Source organism: Elgaria multicarinata, chromosome 8, assembly GCF_023053635.1.
Source record: "Elgaria multicarinata webbii isolate HBS135686 ecotype San Diego chromosome 8, rElgMul1.1.pri, whole genome shotgun sequence".
NCBI classification, from domain to species: domain Eukaryota; kingdom Metazoa; phylum Chordata; class Lepidosauria; order Squamata; family Anguidae; genus Elgaria; species Elgaria multicarinata.
The window spans coordinates 20,659,130-20,673,798 of NC_086178.1; the positions used below are offsets into that span (position 1 = coordinate 20,659,130).

At 43.5% G+C, this 14,669-nt stretch overlaps 1 protein-coding gene across 1 annotated transcript; it reads left to right on the forward strand.

Annotated features, from left to right (window-relative positions):
• Nucleotides 1-2,247: 2,247 nt before the first annotated feature.
• GHSR (growth hormone secretagogue receptor) lies at nt 2,248-14,533 on the forward strand. The gene is made up of 2 exons (XM_063131902.1): nt 2,248-3,007; nt 14,223-14,533. The coding sequence occupies exons 1-2, from the start codon at nt 2,248-2,250 to the stop codon at nt 14,531-14,533; spliced, it is 1,071 nt and encodes a 356-aa protein (XP_062987972.1).
• Nucleotides 14,534-14,669: the final 136 nt, after the last annotated feature.

Here is a 14,669-nt window from a genome sequence, read left to right on the forward strand (position 1 = left end):
CCTTAAAACCGTAAAAATTCAATATAAAATATAATATCAAAACCATTTACATCCAAAAAGAATTTAAAACAATCAACAATAAAAATCCCAAAGCTGGTTAAGTTATCACATGGTGTCAAATGCCTGGGAGCAGAGCGAAGTCTTCACTTGGTACTGAAAGGATGACAGTGCTGGCGCTGGACGAACCTCGCCAGGGAGAGCTTAGGGTTGTGACGTGGGTGAACGTGTTAAATAACACCTGCTTTGTTTCTATGTTATGTCTCTCTTGCATTTGTATCCTAACCGTATCTTCAAGGAATGCAGGTTGCCAGATATTAGGGTGACCATATGGAAAGAAGGACAGGGCTCCTGTGTCTTTAACAGTTGTATAGAAAAGGAAATTTCAGCAGGTGCTGAATGATGCATCACTTGATGAAATGCATGCATGCATGCATCACTTGATGAAATTCCCTCTTCATCACAACAGGAGCCCTGCCCTCTTGACCAGATACAAAAGAGGGCAGGGCTCCTGCAGCTTTAACTGTTGTGATGAAGAGGGGATTTCACCAGGTGCTGCATGTAAACAAATGACACCTGCTGAAATTCCCTTTTCTATGCAACTGTTAAAGATACAGGAGCCCTGTCCTCCTTTCCATATGGTCACCCTACCAGCATGGGCATGTCAGGGCGCAACAGGACTGATGCTGCTTGCCATCACGACCTTTCTTTTTATTTTTGAAAGAGTTAGAGTGTAGCTGACTGGGCATGTGCATGGTTAGAAATGATCCTGTATACAACAAAACGATACAGATACAGGAGCCCTATCCTCCTTTCCATATGGTCACCCTAATATACAGTGTTATCTCTACAAGAACCATTTATTATTATTATTATTATTATTATTATTTATTTATTTATTTATATAGGTAGGGATAGTCTGAGAAAGAGTGACAGACCCGAAGTCACCCTGTAAACTTCATGGATGAGCAGGGATTGAAACCCTGGTCTCCATGGATTAAGTCCACCTAGGTACCTACAACAGAACATGGATTATACGAGAGTTGTTTAACCCCTGCTGGGTTAGTTTCGCACAACACAGTAAGTTGCAGCAACTCCTGATTGAGGATTGCATATTCATAGAGGCAGCTGGCCACGTCACAGCCCCTTGAAGGTTAATTAACACATGATGAACTATTGTGTCATTTGAACCAGCCCAGTGTGTAAGTAGTACTGCCTGGGAATTCCTGGTGGTGGTGATGGTGGCTTCCTTCCCCTTGCAACATATCACATGGCTTGGATGCTGGAGTTACCTTCAGCGGTTAGTTCCACAAACACTGGCTGAGTTCGGACAATGCGCTAATCAACAGTTGTTTCCCATTCTGTTCCTACCGAACTCAGCCACTTTCTTCAGCTTCTGCTGTGCCTGTGTTCTGGGTTGACTTAGGTAGGTGGGTGAGATGTTGACAGATGGATAGTTTGGTTTTGGTAGAAGAAGCTGGGAAGAACTTGGGTTCTCCCAGAGCTTGAAGTCTGCAGCCCAATTCTTGTATATATATATTTGTCACTTGGTGACTGCAACATCCATCCAGTGATGTTTTGTGCATGGGAATGGGCCACTACAGATGGAAATGGCACAGATCGCATCACCTACCATACTTTTCAAAGGAGCCAGTTCTCAGATTCACCAGCCATTACTGAATGTTGAGAAATAAAGGGATTATCATACACATATGAATTAGCCTCTACGTTCCCTATCATGAACACAGAAGCAGGGCTATTGCTATTCCAGATGAGCTAGTTAATGAACTGTATGTGTGGTCCAGTGGAGGCTGGTAGCTCCCATGTCAGTGGAGCGGCGAATCTGCTCCGGGTTTCAGTCTGAACCAGTCAGAGCTCTAAAGGAAATCCGAGGTGCGGATAGCTGGTTCTGACTGAAACCTGGAGTGGATTCACAGTCCCATTGATATCAGAGGCATAAATAAACCTCCACTGGTGTGGTCCCAGTGAAAGCCTCCTGAAGACTGGGATTTTGCTTTACCTTGGCTTCATGCTCCCCCTTCCCCGCCATTTCCCTCCCAGGTCTTGCTCACTTGCCTTGGGTCATTGTGGGTTTGTTTTTCATATAGCACCTCTTGGATGCCCAACGCCACTTGCTGCTGTCTCCATCACCATTTGCCTCATCCTTCTCAGACATGACGAGAAGCTGATGTGGCCCCTTCGGATCAGCAGACTCCACCCCTGGCTCGGAGGGCTCTTTAGGTCCTAGGGATGTACAACGAGAGCGGCCTGCAGCTCGTCATGGATTATGACAATGACACATGGCCTGAGTACCCACTGCACCTCTTCCCTGCCCCGCTGCTCACCGGCGTCACCGTCATCTGCGTGCTCCTCTTTGCGATTGGGATCCTAGGAAACGTGATGACCATGCTGGTGGTCTCCAAGTTCCGAGACATGCGGACGACGACCAACCTGTACCTCTCCAGCATGGCTTTCTCGGACCTGCTGATCTTTCTCTGCATGCCCCTGGATCTCTTCCGCCTCTGGCAGTACCGGCCTTGGAATTTCGGGGACCTCCTCTGCAAGCTCTTCCAGTTTGTCAGCGAGAGTTGTACTTACTCGACCATCCTCAACATCACCGCCCTGAGCGTGGAGAGGTATTTTGCCGTCTGCTTTCCGCTCTGGGCCAAGGTGGTGATCACCAAAGGCAAAGTCAAGATGGTTATCCTCATGCTCTGGGCAGTATCTTTTGTCAGCGCTGGGCCGATCTTTGTCTTGGTTGGGGTGGAGCATGAGAATGGGACAAACCCCTTGGACACGAATGAATGCAGAACCACAGAGTATGCGATTCAGTCAGGGCTTCTGACCATTATGGTGTGGACCTCTAGCATCTTCTTTTTCCTGCCCGTATTTTGCTTGACTATCCTCTACAGCCTCATAGTGAGGAAACTCTGGAGGAGAAAGAGGAAGGACATTGGACCAAAGACTTCCATCAGGGACAAGTACAACCGGCAAACGGTGAAAATGTTAGGTAAGCATATCTCAGTTTATTCCATGATGTGTCTCCTTGCCTCTTTGGACCTGAGATATGAAATAAAGGAGATAAGTGGTGTCTCCTATTGGACTAACTACTGCTGGTATATAAACATGTGAGATTTGGAGTTACACTGAACACTTTTTCCAGATGTAGAATCTTGTGTAACCTAAATAGCTTGCACATTCTTACACTATTGGTGTATAGTGAAAAGTGTTGCTCTCTCCATTTTGTGTGAGCCAAAGGCTCAGTTGGAGGTTCTGTTTCCCATATAGCCCAACACACATTAGTCTGGGTTCAAATGAACTCATGGAAGGGGCTGATCGGAAAGACATCTTTGGCCTCCACACATTCAGATGAACCGGCTGCACGAACCCTACTTGTGTATTACCACACAGACTCCTGTGCACATGATCTCGTTTCTTGAAAAAATGGGGTGGGGGTGTCATACAAGCATCTACAAGTGTTTGATTGCATGTGGTTAGGATTTCTTCAAATGGTACTGAATGCATGGAAATTAGGATCTGGAGCACTGGGCACATCTGCTCCCACCATGTACTCATTTGTACCCAAATGAATGAGTGAATAGGCTTAATGCTCTGGAAGGTGTAGAATGTTGTTGATGTTTTCAACAGTAATAAAAATAGCACCCTCAGCAGATTCTATTTCTCCCACTGCCCTCCGATAATACTAGAACCCGGGGTCATCTCATGAAGCTGATCGGTGGGAGGTTCAGGACAGATAAAAGAAAGTCCTTCTTCACACAGCACATAGTTAAATTATGGAATTCACTACCACAAGATGTGGTGATGGCCACCAATTTGGATGGCTTTAAAAGGGGGTTGGATAAACTCCTGGAGGAGACAGCTATCAATGGCTATCAGCCCTGATGGTTATGTGCTACCTCCAGTAGCAGAAACAGTACGCCTATGTACACCAGTTGCTGGGGAACATGGGTGGGAGAGTGTTGTTACACTACGTCCTGCTTTGTCGGTCCCTGGTCGACAGCTGGTGGGCCACTGTGTGAGCAGAGTACTGGACTAAATGGACCCTCGGTCTGATCCAGCACGGTATTTCTTATGTTCTTGGGGCTCAAAGCTAGCATGCTCGTCTCCGCTTTCCCTCATGTGATTCCAATAGCACAGGGATTTGAATGCCCCTATAAAGCTTAAATCTTTCCTGCATTAAGATTTTATTCATGGGAGTGGCTGGCAGATATTCTTATGAATGAAAATCACATGGGCCTGTTGCATGATTTACTACGGATGCTCTAGCTCCTAGTAAAGGGCTGTCCCATTCATAGAAAGGGAGACGACAGATCTGCATCCCACATTTGTAGTCTTTCCATTGAAGAGAATGGGGGAGGGGCAGAGATCAGTTACAGGACTGGGTGAGATAGATCTCACTCAGGACAAGGTTGCTTCCTATGTTCCTAGCACACATGTACAGGAAATCATGCATAAATAATTTTAATTTTAATATGCACTTTAAATTACACAAAACTCTGGTTCTAAGCAACGACATAGGACAATGGGTAACTAATGTAAACAAACTGTTTATACACGTGTGCATATATGTGTACCTGTGCACATGGACATAGTTGTGTGGGAAAGAACTATGCACCTTGCATAAAATGGCTCCTGTCATTTTTTTTGCCATTCAACACCACAGCAACAAAACAAACCCAAATCATACAAACTTATAAACATGTGATAAATGCATTTGGTTCTTGCTGAATTTTATGCCTTGTCAGGCAAGAATTGTTTCAGAATGCAGCCAGCAGCACAATCTTATGCAGGTCTACTCAGATGTAAGATGGATTCAATGGGATTTATTCCCAGGTTTGTGTTGCAAGTTTGCAGTCTAAAACATGAGTCATACCTACATGCTTGTCAGATTCATTGAATTCTGCATGGAGAAAATAAAACTGATATTGGCGAGCCAAAGAAGGATATTTTCCTGAATGTCTACTTAGTAGCAGTTTTTACAAAACTATCAATATCTGTTCTATTAATCTATATTTAAGCAACTAGAGCTACAGTTCTATACACGATTATGTAGGAATAATAATAATAATAATGTATTTATTTATTACCTGCCTCTCCTTCTGGATCGAGGCAGGGAACAACATTAGATACAAATACCATAAAATACATAAAACTGATTAAAAACATATAAAACCTATACAATATTAAAATAACTTTCAAAGCTCCATTGAACTGAATGGGACTTACTTCTGAGTAGACATGCATTGGACTGTGGTGTGCTTCTACTAACAAAGCAGCCCTTTTATAAAATATAAAAACACTATATTAATGCATTTTTTTCTTATCCTCTTCGTTAGTATCTCAGCGGAAGGAGTAACATAAATTCTCGGACCAGCAAGGGTTTAAAATGTGTTTGAGGAAGGCAAACTGTTGTGTATTTCCACTTTTGTTTGTTTTCCCAATTATCCATATCTGCTTGGTAATTGGGAAAAGTTAATATCAATGGAAAATATAAGCTGAGCTTATTTCCTCCCTGATACTACGGACACAGTTCTCATTGACCAAAGCCGTAGTGCCTCTCAGAGTAGTGTTTTGGCTCGATGTTACTGAGCATTAAAATGAAAAATGACCCTATATTATAATGTTCGATACATGACAAGTTAGCAACAGCTCATTCATTTTTTAAAGGACAGTAATAATTATATAGGATATGATCCAGCCAAAGCTAAGCATTATTAAGGCTGCAGTCCTACATACACTTCTGAAGTATGATCTATGGAAACAAATCTGCTAAGGAGTAACTCCTACTGAACACAGTGGGACTTACTTCTAAGTAAACATGCAAAGGATTGTTCAATGGACAACATTTGGCCACAGAATGGAGTAATTTAACCCTTTCCTCCCCTGCTGTGGTCCTAAGAGAAATCCCTCCTTAGAGGCTTGTATTTGCTTTAGGGCAAGGTTGAGGAATCTGCGTCTCCTAACCTAATTTCATGTGGCCCTTGGCTTAATTTTAGAGTGGCCATATGGAAAGGTGGGCAGGGCTCCTGTAACAGTTGTATAGAAAAGGCAATTTCAGCAGGTGTCATTTGTATGCATGCAGCACCTGGTGAAAGTCCCTCTTCATCACAACAGTTAAAGCTGCAGGAGCCATGTCCTCTTGACCAGGTACAAAAGAAGGCAGGGCTCCTGCAGTTTTAACTGTTGTGATGAAGAGGGAATTTCAGCAGGTGCTGCATGTGTACAAATGACACCTGCTGAAATTTCCTTTTCTATGCAACTGTTAAAGATACAGGAGCCCTGTCCTCCTTTCCATATGGTCACCCTACTTCATTTCAAAAGCCCACCGCAAGCTATCAGTTCAGTCCCCTGGTAAGAGTGGTCTGACCCTCATCTGGGAGTTGCTGAGTGGTGATAGGGGTGGGAAGAGGAGGAGGAGGAGGAGGCAAAAAGAAAAGAAGGAAGGAAGGAAGGAAGGAAGGAAGGAAGGAAGGAAGTAGCTCCACTCCTCTGGTCTTGCCCTACACTGTTATGTGACCTCTGAGATATTACCCTTGAGGATGCAGCGCTTGTGGGGTGGGGGGAGAAGGCTCACCACCCTTACTTTAGGCAGAAATGCCCCATTGATTGCAATGTGGGATTTCCCCCCCAAAGCGAAATATTAACTCTAGAAGAGGGTCCGTCCCCCCCACTGCCCTGGAGGGCAGCAGCAGCAAGGGACTAAAGGGCCCCTCCACACCTGCTCGGATCCCTTTAACTAGCAGCCCTTCTGTCGGTAGATTAAATTTGCCTTTTTTAAAATAAGTAAATTTCAAGTTAGATGCAAAGATGGCATTTTAGCATTTCACATCTGCATGGTTTCTATTAGCACCTGACCTGTCTCTGGTTTTTGTTTACTTTGGGAAGATGTTGGAAGCCTTTTTTAAGCTAACTGCGCTCATTGTTCTTCAGGTTTCTACCCCCCTCTTACCAGGGTGTATCCAGATTGGAGGCTCCTAGCACTATCCAGCGGTTGCTCTTCTCTTGTGATCCATAAGCAGAATTAATTTTCCACACTTTGCTGGATAAAGTGCTTTTTTCTCTCTGTGTACATCCACAGTAGCCGGTGTGACAGAACCATAGGGGTGGGGGAAGGCAGTAAGTTTCACCCAAACATGTCATTTTTAATATATATATATTTTAAAAAATAATAATTGTAGAAACATTTTTTTAAAAAAATTGCACTAACGTGCTTTTGTTTTTTTGAAAAAAGGAGCCGTTGCAATTATTATTATTATTATTTTACAAACTCAGCTAAGAAGAAAAAGCTGGACTTTAAGGGGGGAAACCATGGCGAGATCTACACTAAGCAGGATATAACACTTTGAAAACATTTTGAAGACTGAATAGGGAGTGTGTCCTGGGCCTCAACAGTTGTCACTACTGTTATAAAACGTTTTAAAGCAGTAGTGTAAATCCTGCCTAGATTTGTGAAATGAAACCAAGCAGAAAGTGATTGATGCTGTTTGTTAAACAGTTTTTTTTTAATCTGCACAAAAATGCTTTATCCATTTTAACTAAATTGCATTAATATTTCTTTTTCTTTTTTTACTGTATATGCAAGAGTAATAATCCACAAGCATGAAAACAATGCTAAATACCTGGAGAGCGCCAGGGGAGATGTTGAGAAGCCACTCTGTCTCCAGAAACCTGCCAGCTCATTACGGCTAGGGCGGGAGTGAGTGTGTGTGTGGGTGTTTCTACCCTACCAGATGTGTGAGGGAATTAACTCGCCAGCTTCAGGTGTAATTTCAGGGCCTGTCAGGGGAATGAAGGAACTTAGGATCCTATGGATCCAAGAGAGGCTGGTGGCTCTTATGTCAGTGGGGCAGTGAATCCGCTCCAGATGTCAGTCAGAACCAGTCAGAAGGAGCAATCCAAGGTCCTGAACCTGTTCAGCACTTGGACAGATAAGAACTCCATTTGAGTTCTGACTGAAACTCGGAGCAGATTCAAGGCCCCAGTGACATTAGAGCCACCAGCTTCCACTGTGTGGACTTACCTGGTATGATGGCATTGGATGCTGCAACCTTGATGAAGCTAAGCGGGTCTAGGCCTGGTCAGTTTCTGGAAGGGCAACTACCAGGGAACCCCATGTACATTGATTCCTGCATTGAGCAGGGGGTTGGACTTGTTGGCCTTGTAGGCCCCTTCCAACTCTATGATTCTATGATACAGCCTCCCCTGACATACTCTGGCCCTCACTGCCCATGGAACACATCGGGTTTCTGTCAACACTCCAGGGAGGCCTCCATTCATAGGCCCAAACTACATGTTACGTTAATTGTGTAGCGTGTAGTGTGAAACCCATCCCGTTTCGTAAATTGTGCAGTGTCATTTGTGCCAGTGTCAGTATAGACGGATTTGATTTTTCCTATTATGTGAAGAAATATGCAAATAATTCCATAAGGTTTGTAACAATTTATGTAATTTGAGAGCCAGTGTGGTGCAGTGACTAAAAGGTTGGCCTGGGAATCGGGAGATCCAAGTTCTAGCCCCCACTCGGCCATGGAAGCCCACTGGGCGACTTTGGGTCAGTTACAGACTCTCAGCCCAACATACCTCACAGGGATGTTATTGTGAGGATAAAAATGGAGAGGAGGAGGATTATGTACGCCGCTTTGGTTTCCTTGGCGGAAAAAAGGTGGGATATAAATGCAATAATAAATAAATAATTTATGTTAATAAGTAACATTTATTATATTGTCCCATATTCCATTCAACTTTTTCCATATATATTTTTAAAGATGGCTTATGTGTCAGCAGAAAGATGTACATTTTGGGAAAGTTAAACTAATAATAATAAAAAAGTTTCTGAAAGTCCACAAACTCCATGTGGCCTGAAGAGGCTGGTCTGCAGTGGATTCCACAGGTCAGACTGTTAGAAATACAAACTTATTTTAGCTCAATAACGAATTTCTCCATCATCTCTAACAGCGTGTGGTTGAGCCCAAAACCTTTATTTACTTTAGTGGAACTGTGCATGGCACTGATTCAGATCAGGATTAAACCTCCCCCAACAATCCAATCGGCAGTCGCCTTCCACCAGGCCCCGCCCCCCAGATTGGCCCCGGAACAACGTTAGACAGCAGAAGTGCCGTACTGACGTCGCCCTGATTGAAAAAATTGTCTGACCAACGCAGCGCAGATCCACGGCCCCCGTGGGGCTTTCCCTGCATATAGACAGCCACTGTATCAATAAACTTACTATGCGAAAACAAAATTAAGTGCAAGTGGCAGGGGGGAAGGAACAGATTCTTGTGATGCATTAAAAGAATAACAAATTTATTGTAGCATAAGAAGAGAGGAGAGAGAGGAGAGATGAATTCTGAAGGGTGCACAGGGATAAAGATATAATGACCCCCACGTGTTTCGACTATGACTCATGCGCTGAGTTCGGACGGCACACTGTGTGTGAGTGTGTGTGTGTGTGTGTAATAGGAACAGAATATGAAACAAACAACCATTGATTAGCGTGTCATCCGAAAACAGCCATGGTAATGCCGGCCCTGCTTCCCCACCACTGTAAACTTTCTGAAGCCCAAATCCCCTTTGGGCCTGTTCAGACGACACATCAAGCTCTGTGGTTAGCGAAACTGGTTCTCTGGGGGTTAGCACTAACCACAAGCCGTGCTGTTGCAAACAACACTTTAAAACATGGTTATAGCCGCTAATCCTGCTGCAGACGATCTAATTGTGGTTAGTGAGTGAGCACGGTTTGGCAAAACGCATCACACAAGGCACCTTAAGCCCTGCTGCTTAACCAAAAAAGCCTTAACCAGCAGAGTTTAAAGTGTCTTCTGAACAGGGCCTTTGTCAAATACATGAAACAATGCATAGGTATATGTCTATATACCAATATAGATATCATGAGCTCAGTGGGGAAAAAAGGGATTTTATTTTTATAATGTAAGGCAAAAAGGTCAAACAAGCAAGTGAGAGAGAGCCATAATTCTGTCACGGTATCTTCTGGAATACAGATGAGTATATAATCTGATCAGATGAATATACAAGATCGACTCAGAGATGGCATGGGCCAAGTAGTTGTCTAGGAGTCAATGGGAATAAATAGGCATAGCAAAATTGATAGTGTAAACAAACATCTAATGAAGAGCTGATGTAGAAAGGATGGATAGAGTGTTGGACTGGAATGGGTGTTTCTCTATTGAATTCCCCCCGCCCCCGAAGTTTGGTGTCTTTCAAATCTATGTATAAGTTTACTCATACAAGTCTGGACCTGCCGTTAGGTAAGTGAGGAGGCTGCCTCAGGCAGTGGATGCTGGGAACTGGGCAGGACGTTTTGCTGCCTGAAGCAGAGAAGCAAATGGCGCCTTCCCCTTGCTCAGGTCAAGGCTGGCAAAGTTAGTTTGGCACAAGAGGCAGAAAATCCCACAAGCATTTCTTCACTCCCTAGTAGTAAAAACAAACAAATAAACAAAAAACAATAATAATCAATTTGCTGCCTTTTTAGGACATCCACAATCTGCTGTCTCACTTTGCCTAATGGTAGGGCCGGCAGCAAGTTGCTGCAGGATAGAGCTGTGTGAGCCACACAGACTGCCCTCTACCCTCTAAGCTAGCTGGCTGACTCAAGAGGACGCTGTCCTGCCACTAGTGTTAAAATGCCAGATACAAAAGAGGGCAGGGCTCCTGCAGCTTTAACTGTTGTGAGGAAGAGGGAATTTCACCAGGTGCTGCATGCGTATAAATGATACCTGGTGAAATTCCCTTTTCTACCCAACTGTTAAAGATATTGGAGCCTTGTCCTCCTTTTCATATGGTCACTCTATTTTGTATGTGGAATAAGGGGGTAGAGGTACCATTTTGTCCTTTGCCTTGGGCAAGGCCTAACACACAAAATGTCTTGGGCAAGCCCTAACACACACATAACATTTTTCGAGTTTTACTACATGTACTATCTAGATCTGTGTCCATTTATGCACAGACACTGACCTGTTTAGTCTAGAAGTATTTAGGTTGTAATGAAGGGAGAACAGAAAACAAAACAGAAATATGGAAATCAAATTAGCAGAAAAAGGCAGGAATACACCCTTTGAATAGCTTGAATTCCAATCTATATATTTTAAAAGGATTCCTTTTCATAGCTTGACCCCCAGAATACATAAATAATATTCCATGTCTATTTATGTATTTATTACATGCCCCTCTCTTCTTTGGCTGATGTTAGTAGGTATATTTACTCACAGATCCATCTTCCGAGTACTTTTGCTGTAGTTCTTTTTCTTTCGGTTGCTTCTCATGATGAAATGTACTGAAGAAAACATACATTAAAGTGGACAATACCATAAACTGACCTACACAGAGAGTTGTTGTGGGATTGTTTTGCTAAAATTCAGACACTGACATTCTTCTGTTTTTCGAAATTCTCTACATGTAAAAAACACCCCTCACTGCCTTACCGGGGCTTTCTGCTTCCGCTTCCTTTCTGGGATTATGATTGGCGCCATTACACAGGTGGCCACGTGGTTTGAACTGAATACTTCCTCTTTCTGCATGTTCCATAACCTTCAATGAAACAGCGGTATTTAATGGCGGAATTACAATGCAATGGGAACTTTACACAGGCCCAATTTTGTGCTTTTTTTTTTTAAAAAAATAGCTGATTATCTCTGTGTGTTTTTAAAGCGGGGTAAGGGGGGGAAGCACAGGAGGCGTCCTGGAGGTTGATGATGTCATCTAAAGGACCTGCAAACTTCCATGAGTGGTCAATCATCAGTGTGCAATAAATCATTTATGCAGAGCTCCTAAAAAAAGTGTGAAGTTTAAAAATATTTAGAAAACTGGTAGTTTTCAACTGGTCCTATGCTTTCCAAACTGATGAGAAAGAAACAAGAAAGAAAGAAAGAAAGAAAGAAAGAAAGAAAGAAAGAAAGAAAGAGTAATGTGTGTATTGCTGCCCTCGAAGGTTAACGATCTGAGCAGAAGTTCTTTCTCTAGGTAGTTACCCCTGCTTTTAGAAAGTGGTGGCAGGGAAAATATGCCCTGATGACAGAATGCCCTCCTCAGGCAGGCTTGGCTGGCAGCAACAGGTTTTTTTGATGACAGATTAAGACCTTTTTATCCTTCAAAACATGGGTGATTGATGGCGGCTTCTTCTCTGGCTGAAGAATCGTAAGTGGAGTGCAGCAGGGTTGGGATCTGTAGCAGAGCCACTGCTGCGTCCACAGGGCTGAAAATGGAGGGTCGGGGTGGGGAGCAGTAGTTTTGCACTGGTTTGTTTGCTGCCGTTTTAAGAAAACAACCTTTCCCTGCCTATTGAAGCCAGTTCCAGGACTGTCCTAGGGCTCATCTACACCAAGCAGGATATTGCATTATGAAAGCAGTTTGAAAGCAGTATATAAAAGGCAGGAGCCACACTACTGCTTTATAGTGTTATTGAAGCGCACTGCAGGATCTACATGACTGCTTTATAGTGGTACTGGAGTGCACTGACAACTATTGGGGCCCATGACACATCTACACCCAGCAGGATATAGCACTATGAAAGTGGTATGAAAGTGGTATATATTAACGGGCCCCAACAGTTGTCAGTGCACTTCAATACCACAGCAGTGTGATATTGCTGCCTTTTATATACTGCTTTCATATCACTTTCACAATGGAATATCCTGCTTGGTGTAGATGAGCCCCTAATTTCGGTGCCTGTGTTGGGGAAACCAGCAGACTTAGGTTTCTGCAGGTCCACGGCCTCACCTGACGTGCCCCATTCGGACCCCTTACCCATGGAACCTTGTGGGCAGAGATGGCACCAGACTTAGGATGTTTTAACGATGTTTTAATCATGTATACCACGTTTTTAATCAGCTTTTATGTGTTTTATATTCGCTGTTGTTCCCCGCCTCGATCCAAGTGGAGAGGCGAGTAAGAAATAAATTATTATTATCATCATCATCATCATCATCATTTTTCCAGAGCTGCACCAGGGAGACTTCTGCCTTCAAAGAGGGAGGCGCAAAACATCTTTCAGCCCCTCAGCAGCCACTCCAGGGACCATAGCATTGTTCCTTACCCTCTTTCTTATTTGGTTTGATTTTAGATGGCTTCTCCTTGGAGCGGCTGTGCAAAGAGCTGCTAATTGTCCCATTGTGTTATTTCACTGTCATAGGAAGCATTTTTATTGATGGTTTTAATGGGAATGTTGAATATAAATGTCTTAAAGAATGAAAGAAAAACACATAAATACCTGGAACGGATCTGAGGAAATTCCACATACAGGAGATATTATATGAGATTGTTTGCACAGGGGTCCCCAACAGGTTAACCATGGTGAACTCATCCTTTTCCCTTTTAGCACCTCCTCTCCCATCCTCCCTTTAGCATTTCACACTGTTTTTAAAGAATTCTTCTTGGTTAAAAACCCATCTAAACGTTTAGTGTAAGCCAGACATGCTGAAAGTGAAACTTGCGGGGAAATTTGAGGACTGTGTACACAGAATGATGTGTGTTGACAAAATGACAATTTTATATCCTGCATGGCCTAGGCACGTGGGCCTTGTTCTTTCGCTAGTCGTGATGGCGATGCAGTCATCAATATTTACCATGATATATTTGCATTGCTTCAGCGGGCTCTAAAAAACACTCGCAGTTTTGAAAGCTTTCCCCTACGGATATTTACATCGCTGTTCAAACATGCTATATTCAGGAGGCCCCCGTTCCAGAGAAAGTCCTCTTCTAAAAACATAAGAAGAGCCCTGTTGGTCCAGACCAAGGGGTATGAAGGCGGGATATAAAAGGCAGGAGCCACACTACTGCTTTATAGCAGTATTGAAGTGCATTGACAACTGCTGGGGCCCACTGACACATACCATATGCCACTTTCATAGTACTATATCCTGCTTGGTGTAGATTAGGCCCAAAAGTATATCTAGGGAAGCACCCTGTTTTTCACAAAAGCCAACCAAATGCTTTTGGTATTCTCATTACAACTGAGGGCAGCAGGCTAGTTTTGGCCTCACTGTTCCTCATGGTAGGATTGGCCCAGTTCTGTAAATCATCAATAGGCTTAAAGGAGAAATATGCTTTAAGGTGGATTCCTGCATTGAGCAGGGGGTTGGACTCGATGGCCTGATAGGCCCAACTCTACTATTCTATGATTCTATGATTAGCAAATGTCATAATCTCTCTAATTCCTAATGTACACATCTGCTCTTTCTCTTTCTTTCTAGCTGTGGTGGTCTTTGCTTTCATACTCTGCTGGTTGCCTTTCCACATAGGACGTTACCTGTTTTCCAAATCCTTTGAGGACGGATCCTTGGAAATAGCCGTCATCAGCCAATACTGCAACCTGGTTTCATTCGTCCTCTTCTATCTGAGCGCTGCCATCAACCCAATCTTGTACAACATCATGTCGAAGAAATACCGGAAAGCGGCTTATAGGCTCTTCGGAATCAAGCTGCCTAGGAAGAAAAGATTCTCTGTGATGAAGGAGAGCGGATCCTGTGCTTGGACAGCAGCGTCCGGTGTCAGAGCAACATGACAATCCAGCTTGGACTTAGCTGTCACCTAAAGCCATAACAAAAAGGGGAATATGGTCAGGTTAAAGGATGCTGTGCTGTTTCTTTTCATGTTTGGAAATAGCTGCAATTTAAAACACAGAGAGACGTGGAAATGGG

Bases quoted from the DNA above. Each gene is read 5' to 3' on its own strand.
- GHSR (XM_063131902.1), top strand. From the start codon at position 2,248: ATGTACAACGAGAGCGGCCTGCAGCTCGTCATGGATTATGACAATGAC. The intron at 3,008-14,222 runs GTAAGCATATCT...CTTTCTTTCTAG, and splicing joins GCAAACGGTGAAAATGTTAG to CTGTGGTGGTCTTTGCTTTC.